Source organism: Amblyomma mixtum, chromosome 9, assembly GCF_055824585.1.
Source record: "Amblyomma mixtum isolate Tamu chromosome 9, ASM5582458v1, whole genome shotgun sequence".
NCBI classification, from domain to species: domain Eukaryota; kingdom Metazoa; phylum Arthropoda; class Arachnida; order Ixodida; family Ixodidae; genus Amblyomma; species Amblyomma mixtum.
The window spans coordinates 27,561,943-27,589,646 of NC_143020.1; the positions used below are offsets into that span (position 1 = coordinate 27,561,943).

A 27,704-nucleotide genomic window follows, 5' to 3' on the forward strand; every position below is an offset into this window, starting at 1 on the left:
ATGTTGTTTTCATTACATGCCTATTTCACAGTGCCAGAACATGCGGCCGTCGTGTACCCGCAGCTCTTCGATGTTCGGGATGACCTCGGTACAAGGGTGCTAAGAGTAAACGACAAAATTACTCTCAACCTCAAGAAAAGCGCTGTACTGCCCGACGATTTTGTATTAATAGAGGACTGGCAAGGCGTGCCGCGGCATACTTACGTAAGTGCCGCAAAATTTCGCAGTTATCAGCCTCTAGTTAAATCAAATTTTGCCGCAGCAAGCATCATTCGGATGTCTTGATTATTAGTCCATTGTGGTTAAGAGCGTTTATTGCTCGTGTTCAGACCAAAAATTAGAAGGCCTAGAGGAGAGAATAGAAGGTTTACAGATTTCTACAAGACGGCGCCAGAAAGTTATATAGCTAGTAGGTATGTGCTTGTTCAACGGTTTATGTATTGAGTTTATTTTGCTGCGGGGAAGTATTGTTTTGAATAAGTGATAAAAGTTTCAAAATTTGTAAACTTGTTCGAGGAGCCGGCGTTCTAATCCTTTAGTTTGTAGCAATCACGAAAGTCAATGAACAAATCCGAGCCATAATGGCAAAGCGTATCGAAATTTGACGAAGGGAATAAACCGATTGAATGATGAAACATATTTTAATGCTAGAGGCCTCTAAGAAACAAGCACTTGAGTAATCAAACTGTAGTTGAGTATACCAGCTCTGTCTTCTACTGGCTTTAGCTAGTATGGGCCCCCTTAAGAGCCGAGATGTTGGGCGATTTCATCGTGTGCGCAGAGGGCTCCGCTTGCGCTTGTGAAAGACAGCGAAGGATGGGAAGGGCAATGTAAAGATGTTGAAGAAGATAGGAAGATTGTGAGGTGTCGAAAAAGCGAAGGAAAGCAGCACAATGCGATAATTCAGTGGTGACCATTTCCACAGCGCAAACGTACCGTAGAGCGAGTGGTGGGGAGGGTGGTATCAAGAAGCTTAAAGTAAGGTTGGGGGAGGAGGCATTGGGGTAAGAGGGAACTTAATGCGTTGAGGGGCAGCTCTCGTAGCATCCCCTTCTTCCTCGTTGCTGTAAGTGTTGAGTCTGCTTGCTTGTGTGCGCGCTGAGCACTGCACGATAGCCGAGAATGACATGAGATGTGTGACGCAATTAAATGGTTGTCTAAAATTGCAGCCTCTTTTGTCTTTAAACGTGGATGAAAACATGGAATAATTTTGCACTGTTACATACCACTGTCTAGTATTAGTTACAGATGGTGCAGGCCGCATTCATGAAATGGGTCATGGCCATGTAATTCCACGTCTCCCACCCCAGTAAGCACCATTTCTGCCGTCAACCTCGTGGCAGCGCAGAGCAAAGCAGAGACGCATGCGCTTATAAGTCAACAGCACCGGCGTGTAGCCAAACACAACCATAATATTCGCGGCATCGCATGGGCACAAGAATGTACGCCTTCTGAGACACCCTTTACCGCCTCCTTCAGTTTTATTATGGACGCCCGGTCTATTAAAGATTCTGGATGAAATAGATCTGAATCAGAAAGACCTGATCTTCACCTTCTCAGCAGAGGATTCTAATGCTCGCACCGCATGCTTCCTCTCATGGCACGCTATTAACGCAGATTCTTTAAGATCGCTTCAGGTTCGGCGACATGTTCGGCTATAGGCTAGCTACAGTTCCCGGACTATGTCAGCCGGATTATGTGGAGAATATATGGGAGTTGAAAGCATTTCACTCTTAAAATAAAAAAAGGGTACTGAATAACACCCTGAACGTATTGAAGAACGATGACTAGCCCATATACAGTATGCTGCGGGACTTATAAGCTGATGAGCGTGAAGATTAGCGGATTCCTGTGCTCTCGCGGCTGGCAGCAAGTAATGAAGCGCTATAGGTTGTCATCAAGCTCGAGATGTTTGACAGCCTTAGAAGTCTGAGCGTGTCGAAGGGTTCGCGATGTCGGTGGGGCATAGAACTGAGCGTGTGGCGAAGACAGCTAGCGCAGTGGCGACCCTTGACAAGGACTGTAAAGATGGCTGTCAAATTTGAATCGTAATTTAAGAAAACCATGAAAATAAAACGCTGTACGTTACGTAGAAAGACTTCTGGACCTAAGTACAGATACTCTATGTATTATACACCGTGCATTATAATGCGCGTTCATTTCTCTACAGTCACCCATAAACATTCCCCACCTCTGCATTGAGAAAACTAAATTGCAGAATTGTTCGATACATAGGAAAGTGAAATTTCGGTGCATAATGTTGTCTTTTGTTAATGATTTAATACACTATCACAAAGAACAGCATCCCTGCCATGTTCAAATAGCTATAACGTTTTGGTTGCCCAGCATTCATTTTGCTTACAACCGGTTTGTTTACAGCTGCAAACGCAAGAGTCTTTTTTTCCCTGATGCCGGTGATTTCCACACAGATTGAACTCCAATCAAGTGTGGTGCTTTGGGCTTGTAAATTGAAACCTTCACTAAACTAGCGATTACAAAATTCGGAAATCCGATACAGTTCATTATTGTAGTAATATTGCGAGCAGTAAGCAAATAGCCGCCTTCAATGTGCTCCGCAGCATCTGACCGTCACTACTGCAGAAGAAAGTCGGAGCTGGATGTGTGGAAAATAAATCTTTATTTTTCAGGTGGGATTAACAAAATTAGAAATGAAAGTATATGAACATTCTATTTGCAGCGCAGAAAAATGTACTGAGAAAGCTATACCTAAGAAAATGTGATAACACTAATATCTACGGGTTTAAAATGGCACAGTTTACATTGAGAGGGATGTAGGAGTTTTGGTTCCATGGTGAATAAATCACTTTACATCAAGTAATTGTGTAGAACGTTAGCACCGTGCATTTTGTGAAAAAAAAATAACATTGACCATGCTTTACTATTCTTAACCTTATTTTTTATCACAATTATGTTGTCCTAGTTTAATGTGGACGCCTTAGAAGAGGACTTGTACCACGACGAAAAACATTTTGCGTCAGTCATGGTTTCCGAAGAAGACGGCTCGTGGAAAGTTGTAAGTGACCTCTGCGTTTTCTGTGGTATGCATTGAGAGTGGCAATGATTCGGCCAGCTGAAGAAATGACAAAATGTTCGTGCTGACTGCAGTAACTAACCTTCTCGTAATTTTATCCATTACTTTGCATATAACCTCGAGAGGAAAACAGGAACACTGCAGAAAAGCAATGCAGTGCATCCTTGTAGGCATTCTGACCTCTGGCCAAATCAACGATGGCTAATTGTAATCTACCTTTTCTGTGTCTAAATTATAGCCATTGATCCAATGCTGAAAGAAGCAAAGTCTGATGAGAAATCTGCGATCGTGTTTACTTGGTCAAAGAAACCGAAACGAAAACTGGCTGCTTTTTAGGCACTTCACGAAAGCGTGGACGATTCACTCCCTCGATGTGCCCCAGTGGAGAAAAATGGAAGCAAAACTTCAGCCATTTCAGAGCAAGTGGAGTGAAGCTTGAGCCGTCAACCCCAGAGTAAACTGAAATTGGTGGTCTAGTGATGGGCAGAGCTGATATCACGAAAAGAAACACGTTCGTGTAAGGCAGGGGCAGAGGTTTATGTACATCGGCAGGCTACACAAATTTTCTGTGACCCTATGCCGAATCTGGTTGAAAACAGTTGTAACGGGTGGTAGAAAACAAGCTTTTTTCCTGCAGCGAACTTGTGGAAAGATGACGGATATATGAACGCTTACTTTCATGTCGCATCAATACGAAGGAAGAAGCTCTGAATGTATATTTAGAATAGTTGGAGAAGAAATGGAAATTCTGATGGTGTCAGAATGCTTAGACGCAACATATGCTCTCGTGGTTCTCCGCATTGGGAGGCCACTACTTCTAGTGCAATTTCAAAAATCGGCGAACAACACTCCAATACCTAAGCCGTCACACAGGTACTTTTGCCTTTTGCGTATCAAGAGACATTAGAAACCTGCCTTTGTGTACAACAGCAAAGGCGTGTACGTACTATTCTGCCCAAAAGAAGTATCAATATGGAGGCCACATTAACGATTACATTAGTTGAAAGGAATCGTAACGGACTTTCTTACAAAAGGGAGGTGTTTGTTCCGGCCTGACAGAAAGTATATATACTTATATCCATGTGAATTCAAGCAATAATAAAATCATGCATAAAGCAAGAGAAAGTGGTTATTTGGTTTATACAGCGAAACGAACGAAACGGAAATCAAAGTTACTTGAGGATCAGCTTGATGTGTTCATAGGGATACCGTTTCTCGTGGTGCTTAGGGCGCTTTGAAAATTGTTTCTTGCGCACAGCTTCAGTGCTTTCCCGTTATGATCAAATCGAATGAGTAATATACTGTCATTTCGATTTCATTTTGATTTCATTTTTGAAAGAGGCGCGCAGCAGAAGCGTTACTTCCACTCATGTGACACGTGTTTACTGAAAGATTGCGGCCAAGTCCAGGCGTTTTGTTTTTTTTACGCTCTGCTCTCTTCAAAATTCTTTTCGTGTTAAGGAAGGCGTGGTTGGACCGAACTTGAAGATTAGGCCAATGGAGGAGATGGGGCGTTCCAGTGAAGGTCATTACGCTCACCTTTTGGAACCTATTGAGAAGGAGTCGTCTGATACACCAACAGTACTTGGTAAGACTGCTTTACTCTCACTACCGCGCGCAGTGGTATACCAAATTGGAACAGGAAATGTGCTGTTTTCCAGCAACCTATATTGCTCTTGATTTTAAACCCGGCAACGCGAAGGCAAGAGTAGGGGCTCGCTTTCAGCACGGTACTTCGGCACGGAAATGGCTCGAAATTTTGCCCCGTTTTTGTTGGCTGGCACGCAAGTGAGAGATAGTTGAATCAGTGGGACATGTCGAGAAGGTATGCTTTGGTTCATAGCAGAAGCAAATCGAAATTTTTTTTCAATCGCGTGATACCCATCCTGCTGATTAGCTAAAGAAACAAGAACCAAAGCCATGGTGTGGGGTATGGACGTAGAGACGGCGCACGATTCACTGAGAATCTCTCTGTGCCCATGGCAGCAGTAGATAGCGTATGTTGTAAAGTGAACATCATAGAGGACCCCAGCTTCTCCACGCGCCAAAGCTTCTGAACGCGCCGAATACCCTTTCATGTCCCCGGAATGTACAAGCAGTCAATACGAGTTGAGTGCGTGTACATCCGAGATACGTTATCTAATGTTGAGCAAAACAAGAAATGGCTATCTGTACAGTACATTCTAAAATTTGCACTGAAGGCCTTGTTTACTGAAGTCAAGGCCGTAGGCTTTAGTCAATGAGGCCTGGCTGGTGTTATGCTTTCACAATCATGCTCACGACTAAATACATCCTAAATAATCGTATGAGCAAATTGCATATAATATAATCACTTCAGAAAACTGACACATTTCGTAAGAATCAATACGGGAGAGTAGGCACCTAGAATAATTCCAGAAAGATACACCTTCTGGGGGAGCTCGGGTAGCTGGAAGGTGGTTTGATCGTTCTGTCGAAAAATGGTTATAATTCAGCTTCTCCTTTTTTTCCCAGGGGAAGCCATCCAGCAACCAAAAGCAGCGCCTTCAGAAAGGGCAGGAAGTAAGCGATCGTACATCAGCATCTATGAAAATACTCAATTCTAGCTAAAATTCTATCCCGCTCGTTTTTATGACATCTTGTGCTGAGAATCACGCCTATTTCCAATTTTAGGTGTATACGATATTCCGATCATATACCCTGAAGTAAAAGTGGTTGTGGACGCTAAGTTTCGTGCCGGCTTCAAGAGCAAAAGGAAAATGATGCGTTACCTAGTGATTGAATTCAACTGTGTAAGTAACGCCTTTGTTACGTCTAGACATAACGTGCGAACGTTTCGTAAAATAACACTCGTAAACATAAGGAAACGAAGTAATGCTTCACACGCTGAGAGTATTGTTTGTTTTTCAGATCAACCTTCGCTATCGCACGGTATCCCGGCCAGCAATCAGGTTAATATTCCGTAGTGTAAAAATTACAAAGGTGAGCTCAGCTTTTTCTAAATTTTCTAATTACATAATTTAAAATATTATTGCTTTTAAACTAGGCGAATCATTGAGAGAGTGTTTCCTATTTGACAATCCACTTTTTTTTCATCTCAGAGTCAGAAAGAGAAGTACCACAAGTTCGTTTGGCCAGGGCACAACGTGATCAATGGCCTGGACTCTCTTTATGCCTTGGTTAACTTCACTGATGAAAATCCGAAGGATTATAAAAAATATGACATAATATTCTTCATCACAGGGTATGTAAAACGCACGAATGAAGCGGTCTTTTGGGGATAAATCCAACTCGATGTTCGGTGAAGGTTGAAACTTTCTGTTCGAATATTGTCTACAGATGTACGCATGGATCCTTGACACTTTCAAGCAATCTGCAACTACCTCTGGCTGAGGAGTCCTCAAACCTCGAGTTGGAAAAATCACGGAACGGGATATCTATATTGGCCTCTGAATGTAATTGGCATTCGGGAAATGAAGCGTACCTCTGCAATTTTGTGTATGAGAGGGAGAGAGGGGGGGGGGGGGGTTGCAGCGTGTCAGTGAAGGGATTACCATGCAGAAATGGCAATCACGCGCAGATGTGCAGTGTTTTAAAGAGAGCCCTGCAGGATCTAAGAGTGCATCTGAGTATCATATGCTGCAGCTCGGCTGGAGAAATATGGACGGGAAGGAAAGGCTACCGACTGCCGCTTGCCTAAGTATAGAGGGCAAAACGCATGTACGAGGTCTGTTAGAAAAGTATCCGACTTTATTTTTTTTTTGCGAACACCTGACGGATATGAAACAAGCGCGCTTGCATCACGTGACCTTTCACCTTCTTGCGCATGCACGAATTTTTTCCCGCCTGCTGATAGCGTCAGTCGCTGGGACGCAGCATTTGAGTGAGGCGGTGCGCAGTGGTCCCGTCGGTTTTTTATTGCAAGGAAAATGGCGGAGTGACAGGAGCAGCGCTACTGCATCAAATTTTGCCATAAACTTGGCGATAGCCAAGTGGAAACCATTCGGAATATTCAGACGGCTTTCGGTGACGATGCTAGGAGCAGCACACAGATTAAGCAGTGGTACAATTGATTTAAAGGTGGCCGCACATCGGTGGAGAGCGAGCCACGCTCCAAACGGCCAACAACATGCCGAAATGACCAGGTCATTGCCGAACTGAACGCTGTGGTGATGCGGGACCGTCGCGTGACTATCCGAGAAATTGAGGAAGAGGTACACATGACCAATTTTTCTGCACATTCCATTATCACCGAAGATTTGTCCATGGAGAGAGTTGCGGCTAAATTCATGCCGAAGCTGCTCACGGTGGAGCAAAAGCAGCTTCATGTTGAAGTCTCACAGGACATGCTGGATTCCGCAAACAGTGACCCCGACTTCATCAACATCGTAATAACTGGTGACGAGTCTTGGGTGTACAGGTACGACCCGGAAACCAGATCCCAGTCGTCACAGCGGAAGCATTCCACGTCACCAAGACTTCTGAAGGCCCGCCAAGTGCGCAGCAATGTGAAAGTGATGCTGACTGCTTCCTTTGACACCCTATGTGTGGCAGACCACGAGTACGCACTCCACAGGGTCAAGCAATGACCAAAGAGTGCTACAGGGATGTCCTTTGTTGCCTACGTTATGCTTTGCGGCGCAAGAACCTGGAGTTGAGGTCAACAGGAAAGTGGCGCATCCATCACGACAATGCTCCTGCACATGCCTCGAACTTTATTCAGACTATTTTGGCGAAAAACCAGACTCCTGTAGATCAACAGACTCCTTACTGTCCTGATATGGCCCCTGCGATTTCTGGCTGGTTCCGAAAATCAAAAGGCCATTGAAAGGAGCGCGATTTCAGACAAGGAAGAACATTATGGCTGCAACGACAGCTGAGCTAAACTCCATTCCGAAAGGGGCCTTTTCGGAATACTTCCCAAAATGGCAGCACCGCTGGGAGAAGTGTGTGGAGTCCCAAGTAGACTACTTTGAAGGTGACTAGGTTTGGAACGCTGCAGTTAAGCAAGTTGTTTTTCTACGGGCAAAGGTCGGATACGTTTCTAACAGACCTCGTATAGAACTCGTTCTGAGCGTGTTTCAGGTTTAACACGCGATAACTAGCGATAATATTTGGTTAAAAATGGTTTGATGTAAACATGTGCAGTTAAACTCATAGAATTTGATCGTCATTTTTTACCTTCTTGGTCGCAGTGGCTTTGGGAGCGGTGGAACACACAGTTTGATTGTTCTAGGCATGTCTTTTGCCCTCTGTACTTCGGCAAGCACTCGTTGCAAAATATTTTTAACCCCAAAGAATTGGAAACAAACAATGCAGGAAATATAAAAAGCGGGATCACTATATATCACAATGCAACTGCCGCTTATCTGGACCTTGACCTCTGCTGTGCCCTGCTTTACCTAAATCATTCAAAGAAGCGTTAGAAACCTTTTTAAGGCCTGTTTTGAGGCAACGCTGAAGTCGGAAAAACCATTCATTCAACGACTATGCATATTCAAGAGATAAGGTGTGAAATTTAGATTAGTTTCTAAGTATTCTTTCACTTGTATGGAAGAGACGCCACTCCTCCCACCATTGGAATTTAACTGCTATGTAAGAAATAACAACCGCGGTAAATGCTTGCAAATCCTAGATTTGAACATACAGTCTGCTCTAAGTAAGACATATGAATTGACTAATCTTTTTACAAGCCCTGCTTGTTCATTTGACATAACCATGCTTCTGAAACATGGTATCGCTTCGATACCGATGTTATTCGGAGTCCCGGATTCGAGACATTCTTTCTTAATCGCAACTTGAAATGTGGTGGGGGCGCTGCCCTTCTAAAAAAAGAAAACAACTCGTGCCAGGTCTTATCAGACCAATGTGTGCACGACAAGCATATCGAGATGCTTATAGTCCAATCTGCCCGACAAATCTTTACAGCACTATATCGCCCACCACAAAGAACTATACTGCAATGCGCGGGCTTCCAAAATGTCGTTAGTAGACCTACACGCACAATTCCTAAATCTTCCACTATAGAAATTTTCATCATGAATTATAGTGTACCTTTTACTGCGGGACGCCTCGCGGCAGACATTGGTGACCACCTCCCTATTTTCTTGCACATTGAGAAACAACCCCTTAAAAGAAGTAGTCAAATTATAGCCGGCAGTTCATTTCACAAAAGAACCTCGAAACGTTTTTTTTACCCCTCTGTCAAGAATGTTTTCCTGTCACTGAAGTAAGGAGGCCAAAAAATGCTCGCAAACCTTGGATGTCTGCACGTCTTAGGACTCGCGAAAAAGAAACACAGGATGTTCGCTAAATTCATTACAACTAAGGATACCACCCTTTTGGCTCAATTCAAAGCGTTGCACGATCGTTTGAACAATGAAATTAGGTCAGCTAGGACTACTTACTGCAGTAACCTATTTGTTAGGAAGCTCTCCAGTAGTCCTAAACAAAAATGGAAATTTCAAAAGTGCTTGCTCACAGTGATCGATCGATAATTTAGATTACATAAAAGTTGGCAGAGCTGGAAGAATGAAGATGCCTTTTCTAGGATGACTCACTCCATGCACATACTAGCTTTGCTTAAATGAGGCTTTAAATTGACAGAAATACCAAGTCATGCAATGTCGTCAGATATTTGGTCAATAGATAAGAGTGATTTTTGCTGCGTAACGAATGAAAAAATTGACCACATTGTCTCAAAAAAATTCTAATGAATTTCTGCTATGCTATTGTTCTCGCAGGTACGATATGGCGGCTGTTCAAGGTGATAGAGTGGAGCAAACTCTGCAAGGTGAAGCTCAATTTTGTTTTGGCAAATTATAGAAGGATTTTCTTTTGAAAATGTGGCTCAGTCACGGTATGCCGTTCTTTGTGAAAACATTAACCCGCTGACAGGAGCTTATGAAATGCAGTAATACAAAAAAAAAGAATCTTAGCGCCATTTTTTATGAAGCCTAAATATTCAGCCTTGCCTCAGGTGTGCGGTTAAGAACGTGAAGCATTAAATCTATGGCAATTCATTTGATTCAAAGAAATCATATTTCTTTCCCAAAGTTAAGTTTCATTAATTTATCACGGTGAGTGTAGATGTAAGGAAAGCAGAAACTACACTCATATTTAGTCTTTACATGTAACGTCCAAGGAAGAAAGTAGTGACACGTTGAACCTGAAGTCTGTTTCAGAGGGCTATAAGAGCTTACAGGATCATGTCAATGCGTCATTTAATAAACTCTTTTTTTCTATTTTTTCTGCTTCTTGTGATATATACTCAAGGTTATGCCTTCGTTGGATCGGCGTGCCTGAGAACAAGAGTAGGACTTGGTGAAGACGTCGCCTACACTTACATCGGCATTCGTATCATTGCCCACGAAATAGGACACACGTAAGTTTATCCAGAATATTGAAGAGTTTTTTTCTATAACTTTGTGTAATCACGATGTAACTTCAATACAGAATGGGCGCGAAATAATAAATTGGCACACATGTATTAAAAATGAGCTGATCAGTTAAGACGCTGGTAACTGGTTGGAATAAAAGGAGGAAACAAGTGCAGCTTGCAGCAGATTCACCTTGCAATGGTGCCCTTTAGTTTATCTAAAAACAGCGCACAACGGACAGGACAAGAGCGCACTAGCAACTGAAGCTTGGTCGAAAAACACTAGTGCGCTCTTGTCCTGTCCGTTCTCCGTGTGTTTTGCGTGTTGTTCTGAGCGCCGTTTTTAGATGGATGGATACCAACTAGCCCAACTTGCTGCTTTACTGAGCCCTTTAGTTTACACAGCATTGTGTGAGCATGTGTGTAAGCCTCGTAGGAACCCAAAAGATTGAAAATAATCAATTTCAAACCATAACAATAAACCGTTAACCATAATGCGTGGCGTAGTGGCGAATTACGGGTCGATATAGATGCAGTCGAAGAGAAGACTAGATATTTTCTCCGTCCTGCTGACGCCTCAGAGACCAATGAAATACACTTGTTTCCTAGCAATCCTGCTCCATCCTGTAAAGTCCGGTCTGATGAAGGCACGCGCCACGCTCATCGACACGCGTACACCGTCCAGCATCCATAAAGATCTCATGTTGGTTGACTAAAGACCTTGCCACAGTAGGCCCGAAGAGTCGCCTCCCATTTTAAAATGGGCGGGGCAGTTTTGGACGTCGTCTCCAGCGCAAGTGGCAATAAGAGGCTACCTGCGCCTGTTCTCTAATTACCGCGCAAACACCCAGATCTTTTCACAGCGATATTTTCGAAGGCGCTGAACACTGACGGAGGCCTTCGATCGAGTGCGCCGTTACAAAGGCAGTAGCGAAGAACGAAAGCTCAAGAAACTTTACTTTGTGCTTAAAGAGTCCGCTCGAGCATGGTATGAAAACCATGAGGCCACCCAGAGCTCCTAATAGGCATTTTGCTTCAATCTTCTGGCCATCTTTCGCATAGGTAATTGCCGGGAGAAAGGAAGGTGAACTACACTCTGGGAACCGGCAAAGCAACCAAAATGCGCGGATGTAGATCGAAGTCATCGCCCTTCAGCTTAAGCGAACGGATATCCACAAGACGCAGGAGAAGAAACTTCGCCACCTCAAGCGTGCTGTGAAGGCGGGGCTGTTTGCGGGACTAGAGCACTGCCCATAGCGTACTGCTTCTGCGACGACAGTGGGCCCGGCATTGCAACTGAGACGTCCAGAGCCTGGCGCCCAGCGCCTTTTGGCCATCCTTCGGCAGCAGAGAAGGCGCCTAGTGCCAGCACGTTCGGCGCATTGTCCACGAAGAACTCAAATGGTTCAGTCTGCCTAAAATCGAACCCCTTTTGTTTCACTGGCCAAGAATGTCATAGATGAGATGAGCCCGGCTGTCCAAAAATAACGTGTTTCCGGTGCCCCTACACGGGTTATGCCCACATAGGCATGTTCCTCGCCAGGCGAATGGCTATGGAATCGCTGACCGGACGCTTTGTCATCATCAATCTGACTGCGTCCCATCCTATACCTCTGCAGTTAACCCTGTCCAATGCCAGCTACGGGAACCTTATTCCCGCAAAATACTCTATCATATGCGCCTACCTAGCTTTCTGCCGAAACCTGCTACGCTTGGCTCCTCTTGGTATCCTGTCTATTAACCTTAAAGAGCATCTCTTATCTGGCCTTTCTATTACTTGCCAGACCCAAAGCAATTTCCATTTCTAACGAATGGTACCTGCCTTTGTTCTCTGGCCTACTATGTCCTCTTCTTGTCCCTTACCGTTACACCTATATTTTCCCTTTCCATAAATCGCTGCGTTGACCTCAATTTTAGTTTAACCCTTTTCGTTATCCTCCACGTTCCTACCTCAAATAAGAGTACCGGTGAGATGCAGCTCTTATATACTGTTCTCTTGAGGGATATTGGTATATTGGTAAATTAGTATTGGCATATTGGTATATTGATAAAAGGATATTGGGATATTGGTTAACTGCCATTCGTGATCTGAGAGAGCGTGCCAAATGCGCTCCACCCAATTCTTATTCTTCTAATTTTTTCTCTCGCGATCCGGATCTGTGGTACTACCTGCCCCAAGCACACATACTGCCGTACCACTTCCAGCACCTCACTGCCAATTTTAAAATGCTGGTCTGTTCCGAGACTGTATTTTGGTTTTCTGCATAATAAATTTAAGATCCACCGCTCGGCTCTGCCTGTATAAATAATTGGTCATGTTCTTGGGCTCATCCTTAGAGTGACTTATTAAGATAATGTTATCAGCGAACCGCGGATTACTGAGCTTTTCTTCATTAACTCTTATTCCCCAGTTTTCCCCATCCAAGCCTCACAATACCTCGTATAAAGAGACGGTGAATAGCATTGGCAATATCCTGTCTCCCTGCTTCACATATTTCCTTATTGAAATTTTATAGGTGACTTTATGAAGCACTATGGTAACTGTGCAGCCGTTATAGATACCTTCCAATAGTTTTACATAAGGCTCATTTCCACCCTGAATCCTTAATTTCTGCGTGGCTGCTGAGGTTTCCACTGAACTGAATGCTTTATCGTAATCAATGATGGCTATATCTAGGGGTTTCTTAAATTCTGCGAATCTATTTATGATCCGACTGAGGGTGTGAATACAGTCATTTGTCGACAAGCCTTTGCGAAAACTTGCGTTATCATTTGGTTGATTAAAGTCTAAGTTTTCTTGTCTCTATAAGCGATTACCTTCTATAAGAAATGGAGATAAAGCTGTATGGTTTTTACGTCGCCTTTCATGAATTCAGATGATGATACCTTTCTTCGAAGCTTGTGGTGCGCTCGATGTCACAAGGCAATAAGTATATGCGTAGCCAGTTTGTCTAGCACAATCTCAACTGGATTCTTCATCCCATCTGCTGTTACCTGATCCTCACCAGTTGCATTTCCGCCTCGCATGGCTTCTGCGGCTTTCTTTACGTCCTCATTCTTAACTGCCGGGATGTCGCATTTCATTCATTCATTCATTTATTTTACCCTCAGGGCTTTCGCATTACAGAGGGGGTTGATGTGCTCTTCTGGCTCTCTAATTAACGCTCTCATTGAATTGGCTGCTGCATAGATTGTATAAAACTCTTCAACTATTTCAACTATCTTATCCATATTGCTAGTCACATAGCCCTTTTTGTCTCTAATTCCCTCTCAGTGTTTTTGGGCTACGTCCACTCTTTAGAGCATGCTCGATTCTCTCCTTGTTAAACTTCCTTATGGCGGCTAATTTGCGGTTATTTATCTACTTTGATAGCTGTGCTAGTACTATTCTATTTGTATAGTCAGACGCGCTCATGCTTTGGCGTTTCTTAATCTGAGCTTTCGTCTCCTGAGACAGCTTGCCGGTATCCTGTGGAACCGTCCTACCACCTACTTCTACAGCGCACTCCGTAACGATGTGTGAGATTATCGTTGTTCGGCTAAACATGGAGACCCGTCTCCCTCAGTTAAAGCGTAATATCTCTTCTGCAGCGAGATCCTAAATTCCTCCACTTTCTCTCTTACCGCTCTCGTTTATAGGCTTCCGCCTCAGTGTACTCTGTTTCATACATCAGGTGCAACGCTGTGAAAGATAAGGAAGTAGTCCGTACAAAAAAATAAATAGAGGCATATTACTCCGCGCTTGTTCTGGGGTCGAGAGGTTTAGGTCGCGAGAAAGCAACAGCATGCCGTCAGCAATGACAGTGTATTTAATCAAGCTCGGGACATATGTGTCAAGTAGTAAGCCTGCAGGCAAAGCAGATAATATTTCGCTCATCCCTAAGAACCCACCATTTTTGGAAGGCAGCGCACACAAGAGCTTTAGCTTTAACTTCGTTGCATTTGATGCAGGAAACACAGCACAATGTATTCCGTTCCCTCTTCATGTCGAGGCTTATTCAAGATCTTACCATACTGTCACGTTGTAGTGAGAGCAGTCCAGGAGTCAAGAGGACAACAACAAGACTTGCAAACGAAGCTCTTTATTTGGGCTGACTTGCGCCCGCAAAAGATCCAAACTGCACGGCAGCGGTGTGGAAAGAGAAGCTTATTTTTTTCGATGTCAACAAAAATACAAAGCAAGCAAATACAGCAAATAAAAGCAAATACAAAGCAAGCAAAATGGCAGCGGCGTAAGTAACAAACGGGGTCGTCAGTCGTCGAACAACGAATGACTGCCGCTCGCTGCATCGCTCACTTTAAAGCAGGCAAGGAAACTTCGAGATAACAGGTCAAAATCAACTACAGTAATGTGGAAAAGGGTATTTGCAGTTCTTCATGTCTATGATCAATGGAGGTTAGTCCGGTTCCTTATCGCATGAGGAACAAAAATGATAACGCCCCGTTCCTGCGACCTTGAGCTCGAACGACCGGACACTACAATGATGCGTGGCAATGCTGTGATCGCAACAACCCACCTTTCCGAGGATATCCACATCTTGCACGGGACTAGGGTGAGCACACAGTGCGAAGTCTATTTTATTTTAGTGTCACCAATGAGCTCTTCCAGGTCCGGTGCCTATTTGCCAGTTCTCGAAAGAAGGTATTCACGATCCGTTGAATATTCATTTTTCTGAACTCTACTAATAACTGCCCGTCCTTGTTCTACAACCTGTGTTCTAGTCGCCCACTGCCTGGTATCCAGCTTGCTGCTTGTCTCCGTTGCCAATGAAATAACCCATTAGTACAGTGAACTGTGTTTTTACTTTGCTTGTTGCCGTTTTCAAGTCTTCATAGAAGCTTTCTAAGGTGTGGCTCGCAGGCCTCTGCCACCGTCACTTTGTAGCTCTTATTGAGCTTAATTACGATCACTTCCCTCTTTCGTTAATACTAAGAATCCCTTTTTGCTGTCCGCTATATCCTTATTGATGATGAATTCCACACCTTGTTCTCGTCTGTTGGTTAATCCGCGAAATCATAGTAAATGTCCGCCCTTTAGCACTGTGTATGATTAATCTGTCCTAACCTGACTAAGCCTTCTGACATCCCATTCATTACCCGCTAGTTAATTTAACAGCCCTGCTAAGCTAACCGCACAGGATAAGGTTGCAAGGCTATACGCTGCCTGGTTCAGCTTTCAATAGTGGCCTGTCCGGATCTAAAGATTCTTAGCACCCTTTGCTACGTCATAGGTCTGACCGCCGCCTTTGTCAGCTGCTGCGCAGCCGCTGGGGACTTATTGCCTAGTGTTAATTGGTGTATTCAGGTGGGAAGGTGTGGCCAAGTACTACACGAGGTTACCAAATCCTGTTTTGGAGAGGGAGTACTTTGTCGGTTCTGGTCTACGAGATCAGGACGCACCCCATGCCTGGTTATGCCATTGCACCGACATGCGTTTTTTTTTTTTATCCGATGGATAACCTACATACGAACCCCACCCCACTTGCACGCGTGGAAGGTGGTCTACCTTTTAGCCATCACTGCACTGGTCGCCTGCCACGGTCAGATTAGTCCCTCTTGCGCTCTTGCTTCTCTGCTGCTATTATGAGGAGGCAGGACCACTCTACCCAGCTTGTCCGTACCGCTTAGAGATTGTGCGCAGTTTCGGACCTGACGCACCTTGTCCATGCAACGGCGAACAGCCATTACTGATCGAACAGCGCCTCTGGAGCCATCAGTACTATTTTAACTCCGGATGACGCAAGTCTCAGGCACCTTCTCCAATGCGCTACCGCTCACCAACCCTTGCTATCGAACGAGCTCCGCTGGCAGCCATTGGACGAAGCCTCTGGAGGAAAATTACCACCGGTGAATTCCGTAGGCAAGGTCGCTGAGATGGAGCATGCAAAAATCGACTCCGAAACCACCAAGCCGGCGATACATGCACTGAGCCAGGAAGCGACAGCAGCCGACCTGTTGGGTCTGAATCGGATCTCGAGAGACAGTTGACGGAACTCGGGTGACCACGCCATCCGATTCCTGTATCTATCAGTCACTAATCAGCAGTGCATTCCAGCATGAGCTCAAACGTTGCAGGTTCGCTAAACACTGCTTACGTTCTTTTAATGCGAAAGTTTGTCTCATCGTGAGCTCTGGTGCGAGGTTAATCAAAGTTCCTTTGTAATCACATACCTACTTATCAGTATCCACTAGGTTAGTCTTTATTTTTTAGAAACAACGCAGTTTTGTGGCCTATGACTTGCGCTCTCACCTCTTAGTCTGAAGGTCCTTGGTCCAATTTCCTACACCTTCGGAAAAAATTTTACTTTTTTTTTTGCTTTCGACACCACTATATTATGGCCTACTGCTAACCTTGCGAGAACATGTTCACGCCAATGAAGAACTTCGTGCCATGGACGGCGACGGATGCCGGCTTTTGTGCTAATGAGACATATAATGCTTTCGCATTAAATGGTTTTTACTTTGGACAGGGATCTACATTCGCATTCATGGTGCAACGTAATTCTCCCTCTAGGCAAGAGTCGGGATCCATAGTTTAACGTATACGTAGGCGTTACTGTGGTACTTGCGGGGTGCTCGAGAGACTTGATCTTGCATCCACTTTCTCCAATTAATACTTTCATGTGGAAAGTTCATTAGCTTTGCTTTATAAGAATGAATTTGCACAAAAAAAGAGAGGAGCGAAAAAGACGTAACGACAGGAAAAAGCGCGAACTTTCAACAGCAGGTGGATTTAGAGACAAGCCATTGGGGTCTCGAGAATACACACGTGCGCACTCAGTCAGCAAAACCGCTGGTTTGTAAGATATGAAAGGGCCACGTTTCAACGTATCTAAGGAGAGCGAACCAAAGTTTCCTTGCCGCATTTAAAAATGTCTCTAACAAAGATGATGCAAGAACTATAAGCACAAACACATAAGCAGAAACCGCCACACACACGACTACGATGAGAAGACACCGAATCACATCTACACATGCTAACATGCCCACATGCAGAATCTGCAACGTGTCTTCATAGCAAGGCCGAGTAATATCTAGCTAAAACCTACAACAGCACAAAAGCAACAAACGACCGACACTAAAATTGATCAACAGCAAGCCAAAAGGCTAAAAGAATCACTTTGAATTCAACTATAATTCCTAGGCCGAATCCGCGTCATTTATGAAACACGCAACCTAAGTTAAGCCATACAATAAAATAATCCGTAACCATACATTAAAATAATGCGTAGTCTAACTAGTAATGCTTTCGTATTAAAAATATATACGGGTATTAGTAGCGGCTGGCTACAAACCTTTATTTGCAGTCAGGCACCTGTCAATATCACTTAAAAATAACTTTTCGTATTTTGTTAATAGCTTTACTAGTCAACATAAATCACCTGCTTTCTGAAGCCCGTCTAACATTCACATTGCTCTCCCGTAAAAATTTAGCTAAAAGACATTTTGAAAACTTTGTGTGACAGTCTTCCCTAAAAAGCTTTGTATATCACGGGCGCGTACAAGTGGTGCGATGGTAAAAAATTCAGGGGGCACATTGACTGTCCAAAGTGCGTAGAGGCGAAAGCTTTCTCCGCACCACTTTGCCTAAGTGACACTGGTGACGTCACCACTGGATGACGCAGCACATAATCGATGACTAAGTAATGAAAAATTACTAATCAATGACTAATTACTGATTAATGACTGAGTACTAATTGACTGCTAATTAATGGCGCTTAAGTTTCTCCTTTAGGAGTGAATCTCGACAGCATGTTGCGCTGCAACGGAGTCCACGGAACGCCACCACCCGTTCGGCGCGATGCCTTGCCCTTTGAACGCAACACTTTTTGAGGAAAGGAAATGGCGCAGTAATTTTCTGCCATTTCGGTTGACACCCGAACCGTACCGTAGAGGAAGGGAGGAAGTGGGAGTGAAATAAAAAAGAGAAAGAGGGGCTGTAATGAAGAAACTGAAATTGTATTTGAGGAATGGAGTAACTGTCTCACATATCTCGGTGGGCACCCCGTCAAAACGCGGACACATCTGCCGACACGGCTGCTATCGACAGTGTGAGGCATTAAAGGCTTTCGCTTTAAAAGAGCCCGTGAGCGAGGCGTGAGAGCTTTCTCGTACACTAGGTCGCTCGTGTGCTTTTGTCAGATTTAGTTTTTGCAGTCGCAGTGATCACCCTCGCCGTTGCCGCATATCGCGTTTAGTCCGCGCCTTGCGCTTAAAAACACAAACTTGCATCTGATTCCAATTCAACAACAATTATTTCTGACTCGCGAGGGGCATGTCGGAACGTCGAGCAGGGCTCGGTACCGTATCTAGCCTACCGCATTCTTCAAAACAGCGTCTACACCGGTGACCCCGCGCACCGGCGTATCGTTTGGGCTCCCGCTCAAATGGGCCTTGAGGAAAATGAGGCAGCTGACGCCGCCGCCCGCGCGCTCTCTCACCGGACATTCCCCTCCGACCCTGACGATCAGGAACTTGAATTTATTCCAGCTTACACCTTCAAAGACATCGTTTTACTCTATCAATCTGGCCATGGTCTTTATCCCCGCCCGTGGACAGGTCTCTCAAAGGCGGAGGAGCGGCTTCTGCTCCGTCTATATACCAATACTTTGCTGTGCCCGGCAGCTCTGAAACACTTCGACCCTTCTTTCTCGGGCAGCTGACCGCACTGTGCGGAGAAGTCTTCGGACATCTACCACACGGCGTGGGCCTGCCCCTCCAACCCTGCTATCCCCCTTCACCCCAACCCAACCCGGGAGGACTGGGAGGCGACCCTGCTCGGCTGCTCTGACCTGCAGGCCCAACGGGCCTTGGTCGCGCGAGCCCGGGCGGCAGCCGATGCCACTGGGGTCCCGAACTAGGGACCTTCCCCTAGTATTTGTAAGGGCTGGGCCCCTCTGGGTCAGCTCATCCATAACCTCCTGTATTATACCTGTACATAAATGTTTTACACCACCACCACCATCCATTTGCAGGTTAGGTTGCTCCCATGATGGGACTTCAGTTCAGGGCCACATCCCGCATTTTACAGCAAACTCAAATAACTGCCCCTGGGAGCAAGGCTACTTGATGAGCTACATTGAAGAAACTGCAAATAGCATGAAATTCTCGTCATGCTGCGACTATTCCATGTCGCTAGTAGCGTGGTAAGTAAATTCATTATGTTGTTTTGCTCGTTCTGAAAGGGCTATGTGGAATATATTTCATATATCTGTACAAGAAATGTCTCAGTATTGAAATTACATTAGAGAAAAAGTATCATGAGAAGTAGAAATGGTGGAATTAAAGTATATTTGAAAATTCATCTCCTAGGAAAGAGTAAAAGAGCTCAAAAAATGTGTATTTCCAAAATCCTGCAACGATGTCTATTTTGTGTCATCGCTAAGTCTTCGCCAGCGCAGCAGCCCACGCAGGATTGCTGCGCCAGAACAATAACGTCAGAAGCGTCAGAATGAAGCAGCGGCCGGCTCGCGCACGTTGTTTAACTAGGCCATAGGCTTGTTTAGTGCATTTTTTGTTATAAACCATTCATTTATAGGTTCAACAAGGGGAAGCTTTGGGCTAGTTGGTCTGACATGTTGGAGAGGAGGAATAACCGCGAACTTGACAGGACTGAAGAGCGAGAAGAGGACAGGACGAGCGGTCTCGCTCTTCAGTCCTGTCAAGTTTGCGGTTATTACTCCTCTCCAACATTCATTTATAGCTTTATTTGACTGTACTACAAAAGAAAAACTGCTGTGAGAACGACATTTCCTGAGGTTTTCGATAAAGAGAAAGTGGTGGGGTAATGTGCAGAAGTCTTGCGAAAGCATTTGATACAGAAGCGTTCGATGCCTGAGCATTACCAAAAATTTTTCAAAACGGCTTTAACGAAGCTTTAAACAGAGTATTCACAGATTCTTCAGTGCAGGCCGCAGAGAATAGCCACCTGGTGGAGAGATTTACAACGAAACCTGTTTCCCGAACGCGAGCAGTTGTCTCATAATTGAGTAGGAAAGAATTTCCCGTTGTCCTCTAGGATACAATGTCCGTGATAATTTCGACGTTTAATCATATTTTAACAGCTTATTTAGGTTTTCTGATCAGAGTATAGAAAAAATTTATTTTGTAAATTTATTGCACCCCTATCTGTGAACGTTGCTCTCATCTTGACTACTGCAGAACGACTAAGACCAATGTTTCTGCGATCAATGAATTTAAAGCCCCTAAAATTATAACAAAGCGTGCGGTAACTTGTGTACGCATTTAGCCAGTTCCTCTGAAACAATTGGCTTGACAATGTCCCCTCCTACGCGCATAGACAAACGATCACTTGCCCGGTTTTTCCTTTATTTCTCCTTTGAGACCTTATCGGTAGCGAAATGCGCGTTGAAGAATGTTGCTCTCGCTTTTTTGTTGTTTTGCCTTCTCGGAGGTGTGTTTTTCTCCAGCATTACTTTGCACTATTTCGCAAATTTACCGCATCAGTGAGGTGAAAAACGCGTTTCATTTCACTTCCTTACACTGGTGCAACAAGTTGTGGCCTCGCTTAAGTAGGCGAACCCTCGAAAAAGCTTAGATCGTCACGTATTACCAAGAAATACGTTTGGAGCTAGTTATTAGAGATGTGGGCACCTTGTCAAACGAGCGCTGCAGCTAAGCTCCACGGTCGGCACCCTGTCATCTGGGTGCCACTGAGCGGGCTTGCATTGACGTATTTGCTCTAATTTAGGCCGTCTTTTTTAATCCCCTCTTGCTTCAAGACTAATAAGTCGGTGTGGGTTCAAGGCAATGCCTCTCCAAACGCCGTCGTTACGACGTCTTTCAGCGCGGCGTTGGTGTGGCCCGTAGCAGTATTCTGGTAACGGGCTTTTTTCGCAACTCGATGGAACGGAATGAACGCGAGACCTCACTAATCACCGCGAGACCACCGCGTTTATGTTTCAGAAGGTGAGGTTGCGGAGTGGCATGGACCCGAAGACACTTAGTTGTGGGATGAGAAAATAAGCGCAGATGAAAAATGTAGCGACGATGGGAAATTATCATGGAGCCGTTACAATAAGAAGTCTTTCTATGGCCAACTAAACACATCGTCTTGCTTTTGCTGGTATTTTTTTCGCCACTGTACATCTGGAATTTTGTTCGTTCCCTCGCTACTGCAATTTTGTGGTGTCACTGTCGTCACATGAGGTGGCGTTTCTTGGTAAACAGCTCACCCAGTTTTTAATACAAAAAAGTGACACACATGCTCAGTGGTGGCTCTCATTTTCGTTGATATGCTACCTATTTTTTCAAATAAATTTTTTTAAAAAACTTTAATTGATAGTTGCGCCATGTTGAGTCGCTGTCTCCTTTGGTCCTTGTCACCATTCAGCGCATTAAAGCAACAGAGCATTATAGCCGAAACAGATTTAAATTCGCGTTCATATGGCATTACCAGAGTACACTTCACTTTCATCTTTACGTTTTCTGCTCGTGAACCCCGAAGGGTTTCAGTGAGCTGAACCAAGGAGTCAATAGGTCGAATGTCTTCTAATATGATAGAAAACATCGTCTGTGGATGCAAGCGTTTTACACGGTACATCTAAAAGGAACCCAAAAAATAGCACCTTACGTAGTAGGCTTAGAGCTAAATTCCTGCTCTTTGGAATGTGCCGCTGTGTTTTGTATTGTCGCGTGGTAATTCAATTGCACGCAACAAAATGAACCGAATTTATCTAAGCCATTTTTCCATTGAGTGGAGAATATTCTCCGATAAAGCAGATAACGTGTGCTCTTTGCTGCTTCTTTTCCTGCGTGGAATCTACTTTCTTTTGCTGGTTTCGGATCAGCTGCCTCTGAACGAAGACGCGGTAGGATGTGCTAGAAAATTTTAATATTTAGGCTCTGTGCGTTCGGTTTTGTGAGCAGGCGGGAACACAGGTGACCTGGAAAACGAAATTTTCTTCTACGTTTTTTGCTTTGTTGCAGGTCCTCACAAATAACGTGTTTGCGCGAGAAGAACTCAAACAAAACGATTAAGAATCACTACATTACATCAAAGATTCCTGGCGTATTTCTCACTAAAGACAAGCAGTGCCAGATGACCTATCCAACCCTAAAAAGGACGTATTTTATGAAGGTGCGTATCAAAGGTCTAGAGGGGTGAGGTTAACCTGTTTTACGAAAGCACGTTTGGCTGTGAACAAGTTTTAAGCAAGAAATGCGTTTTGTTCAACGCATTTAAATAACGCCTGATTAAAGCTCTTTTGACCCTAAATTTTCTTAGCGCAGCTGTAATACCTGTCTTAAAAACCAGAACCAACAATAATGTGATGCCCAAAGTGCTTATTTCAGTATAGCTTAAAGTGAAGTACCGAACCTATATAATGTTCCCGAAAGGCACAAGGGGCGCGTAACAAGAATAATTTTCTTCCCAAGCAACTGCATTGCGGACAGTGAACAAATATAGAGGAGTACAAGGCACAGGGAATAGGTTGGTTGGTTTTGGTTGGTTTATGGGGTTTAACGTCCCAAAGCGACTAAGGCTATGAGAGGCGCCGTAGTGAAGGGCTCCGGAAATTTCGACCACCTGGGGTTCTTTAACGTGCACTGACATCGCACAGTACACGGGCCTCTAGAATTTCTCCTCCAAAGAAATTCAACCGTCGCGGCCGGGATCGAACCCGCGTCTTTCTGGTCAGCAGCCGAGCACTATAACCACAGGGCCACCACGGCGGCCCGCACAGGGAATAGCGTTATCAAGAAGGAATAACCACTGGCTTATCAAGTAGAAATAATTGCAGCTGTGAAAGAGAACTCGAAGAAGTGGCCATTAAAAATTCCTTTTTATGTCGGTGCTTGTTCCTTGAAGTTCATTATAGCAAGAAAATATCGACGCTTCGGTAAATGGAAGACAGTTTGTGAGTGTTGAGAAACGTCTGACCTTTTCCATACAAACATGAAGGTGCTATAAAGCACTTATTAAAAATGCTGCGAATACACTCACAGATTCAAGGATGTGTTTAATTTTTTTCTCGAAGTTGAAAGCATGACACTGATTTTTTGCACTATTACAATCCCGCAGAACAAAGGAATACAAAACTGCAAAGCCTGGTGTTTCGTGTCCGGAGAACAATTTAACGCGGCTAATCACTTCTGGCCAATGCTACTCATTGACGGCAGCAATTGCACCAGATATCACCCAGGGGTAAGCAATTCTAGACTACAGAACATCGAAAATTTAATGTCGCTTTGGGAGAAGGTCTTGTTTGCTAAATGTTGCGTGTTGCGATCTGTTAATTAACACGTGAATTTACATAAGCCTCGGAAATCTGCACAAGCGCTCTTAGTTTGCGTCGCTATCACTATGCTGAACATGGCTTTGAATATTAAACATTTTGCAGCGGGACTTTGGAGAATTGGGCGCTCCCCAGTGATATTCACTGGCTGTCGTAACTAGTCGGTGTAAGCCCGACTCCACTCTGTAGTTTTCTCAGAATTACAACTGATATTATCCATTTAAATCATGCGGTGGTCGCTACCGGCAGCCGATACATGTCTCTAGTCGTCATTAATTGTCTAGGAGAGTTGCGCTTGCGCACATTTCACGGCGCATTGTTGTGGATGTTTGATGAAAAGAGAAACAGCTCGATGACAGTTGGAGCGAAAGAAGTGACACATACAGGCCTTATGTAACTCGGCCTGTCTTCACTTTGTTTCTCTCTTTCCGTCGTTTACCAACCTGGCACAGCCAACATTTTTTTTGTGGATGTTTCAGCTTTACATATAGTGAGGTAACAATTGTAAAGGCATCCCACTTATCAAATAGGATGTCCTCATGCTAAATCTACAAACCGTAAGAGACAGCACTGTTTCGGTCTAATCAATGAAATGCAAAGTAACAGGGCGAAAAAGGCCATGAGACTTACAGGTGCCGCAAAATATATAAAAAGTTATTAGCTTTGAAGCTTGGAAATATTTGTGGTCATGTTCAGATAAGATCGCGCTACAATCGCACAATCGTTTGCTTACAAATCTGAAATATTAGACGGAGAAATTGGTTTAAACAGGTGAATTAACTATAACGTTCTATTGAGCAGCAGTGTTTTGTTGCCTTAATACTGCACACCGCACAAAATGGCACAGAATATTATTGCGCTTAAACATTTGTCAATAACGTATTTTGCAAGAAAAAACAGCTGTTTTTCCGTCATTAGGAAATTTGCCTCATTTAGGTCTAATGTATGTAATATATATGCACGAATATTTTATTTACTCCTGGGTTCCTTTAAACACTGTCAGTTCTCGCTTATTCTGTATAAGCAGGAACTGTGTATATATGCGTATGGTGTTATGTCGCTACCCATTTGCAGCCCATATTAAGGCTGCCGAAGACATTATTAATTGTGTCAAGAAACTATACAAAATTATAGTTGCTCCCTTATCAGGCAATGTATTAAATGCGAGTGTTACGAATAATTTGAGTATTCAGGATATGATTAAAACACTGAGGCTACAACATAAAGGAGATTTAGATAAAAAGCAAGGAGCTTATGAAATGTAGTTACAAGTAATGCGCTCTACTGAGGGTTTGGTTTTACGATTACTGAAACATTTTTCCTCCACGAACTTTATCAAATGCAGTGCACTAGTATTCCAATTATATTATTGCAGTAAAACTGTATCTGCGATTTTTGTAGATTTTTACTTTGCGTATTTGCTGGGCCGGTAAGCAGAAATTTTGTGCTTACAGATCGCTCTCGTTAAAATAAATGTCTAATAATTGGCATCGGCAGTCGGACGGAAGATGCCATGACTACCTTAATATTTACAAAATAGAAAGGCGATAAAACCAACTGCGCAATCCTGCAGAGGATTTTGAGCCTTTGGTAGCTTAAAGGTTTACAGAATTCGGGCTGATACGATCGGGGAAATTTCCGTCGAGGACATGAGAGAAGGGAAAAAAATAAGCCTTCGTAATTTAGTTTCTTGATCTGAATAATCATATCACTTTTCATTTTGACGCCGCCGGTTACTACCATCTAATAGTTTTGCAGCAATTGATCAGCAGAATTAAATGATTTGAAATCGCCCGTATAATTTATACTCTTAAAGACCCGAATTGAAGATCGAATAAGATGGGTTCACTGCAAACTAATTTTCCTAATCTCTAAACTAGAGGACACGTGACCGGTTAAAAACTATTGTTTAAAGATTAAATAGTGCCGCAATGTTTATCCTGTGCAGGGCTCAATGTCTAAGGTTTATAAAGAAGCAGACTGAGTAGGCGTTTTTGTGGCAATATTGAGATTTCTTACACTGGCAGAAAAGAAAGTATACACGCAAACGAAGGTTGGAGTAATGCAAAGGAAAGTTTCCGTTCAGTGTAGCAGCTTTTTAACATAGGGCGTTTTAACTCTTTGGTCCCTCAACACATTTAGAGTTATCACAGGTTATACGACAGGATCGCTCTAACATACACCCGCTAGGGCAAACATGTTAACGAGTTTACCAATGCCACTGCGTATCGGGTTCACCGGTTCCACCCGTCCCGCTACAATCCTTCCTCCAATAAGGAAGGGTGTTAGGCAGGAAAGCACGTTCTCTCAAATGTTAGTAACTTGCATATTTAAAGCAGATACTGCCAAATTGTAACTGGAAACCTTTGTTGTTAAGAGTTGTAGGGAAATAAACTACAAATCTGCAATTCGTTTATAATATTATCTTACTATGTAACTCTGAGGAGAATTTGCGAAGAATGAACAATGATTCCGACTGGGAAATCAGAACGGTAGCTTTAAAAACATTATGCAGAAAAGTAAAGTAATATCCAACAGTATTAGAATGAAATATGCCCTCGGGCCTTGAGGGTATATTAAATGAAATGAAATGAGATGAAACAACAGTTCACGATAGGTAGCCAGGCGCTGCAAGTGGTAAGGGAATGTGCTTGCAAGTGAGAGCAGATCCCGACGATGAGAGTCGAATAACTAGATAAATAAGATTTGCGTGGAGCGCATTTGTCTGATACTGTAAGATCATGAATAACAGTTTACTAATATCCCGCAAGAAATAAGTACATAACAGCTGTATCTTACTGGTACTCACCTGTGGGGCAGAAACATGGAGGCTAACAAAGAGGGTTCAGGTTAAGTTAAGTACAAAGCAGTGAACTATGGAAAGGAAATTGATAGGTTTAACGTTAAGACATCGGAAGCGGGCGCAGTGGGTGAGAAAACAAACACGGGTTAATGACATCCTAGTCGCAATCAAGAGGAATGAATGGGCCTGTACTGGCCATGTAATGCGGACGCGGGCGGAGTGGGTGAGAGAACAAACACGGGTTAATGACATCCTAGTCGCAATCAAGAGGAATTAATGGGCCTGTACTGGCCATGTAATGCGGACGCGGGCGGAGTGGGTGAGAGAACAAACGCGGGTTAATGACATTGTAGTCGCAATCAAGAGGAATTAATGGGCCTGTACTGGCCATGTAATGCGGACGCAAGATAACCTATGGTCATTAAGGATAACTCACTGGATACCAAGAGAAGCCAAGCGTAGCAGGGGGTTGCAGAAAGTTAAGTGGGCGGATCAGACAAGGAAGTTTGCGCGGATAAGATGGCCGCAGCAAAACCAGGACCGGGTTGATTAGAGTGAGACGGGAGAGGCCATTGTGCTGCAGTGGACATAGGAAGATGATAATAACCAGCCTTCCGCCATCAGGTCGGGCAAGCGTTTTGCTGGCCGAGCAGTTTTGTTATAGTCGGTTTTCGATAGAAAAGGAAAATGAAGTCAACACGAACAAAAGAAGTGATCAAAAGAACGAAAGAAAATTGTCAAAAAACACCTCATCAAAATAACTAACAGTATTCATAAAACTCTACGCCAAACATTATGCATATTAGCTTCTGTTGATTGTTGCATGTCGAGTGTTGGTTGCTATCAAATCCTGCAAAAATGAGCATCTTCTCTCCCCTGTATTTTGTGGAGAACTGCTGCAGAGAGATTGACAGAGGGATCATTTCAAGTCTATCGAAATTAATCTTTAATTGCGGCGGATGTTTTAGTGACGCATTATTTATAGCTCTTTACGTACCGGGGAGAACTTTGTGCGAGAAAAGTGTCAAGGAAAACTTGCTTTTTGTTAGCGCCTGTTTTCTGCTGTCTAAATAAAAATAATCGAACTTTTTTCTGAAGATATTGAACCTTCTTTTTTACTAGATCTGCATAAATGGAGACTGCATTCCTAAGGAGAAGTACCGCCCCAGGCCAGTTGGTAAAGAAGAATAAAGCACGAATAAAATGTTTCACATCCCGTAGGGTCTGTTTCAA

The 27,704-nt window shown here is 43.8% G+C and overlaps 1 protein-coding gene across 1 annotated transcript; it reads left to right on the top strand.

Annotated features, from left to right (window-relative positions):
* LOC149328589 (venom metalloproteinase BumaMPs1-like) lies at window positions 1–27,687 on the top strand. The gene is made up of 13 exons (XM_089559032.1): window positions 1–204; window positions 2,942–3,034; window positions 4,514–4,640; window positions 5,546–5,593; window positions 5,705–5,823; window positions 5,942–6,013; window positions 6,133–6,275; window positions 9,775–9,824; window positions 10,307–10,415; window positions 19,385–19,555; window positions 22,359–22,509; window positions 23,455–23,577; window positions 27,594–27,687. The coding sequence occupies exons 1-13, from the start codon at window positions 1–3 to the stop codon at window positions 27,660–27,662; spliced, it is 1,479 nt and encodes a 492-aa protein (XP_089415158.1). The 3' UTR covers window positions 27,663–27,687.
* Window positions 27,688–27,704: the final 17 nt, after the last annotated feature.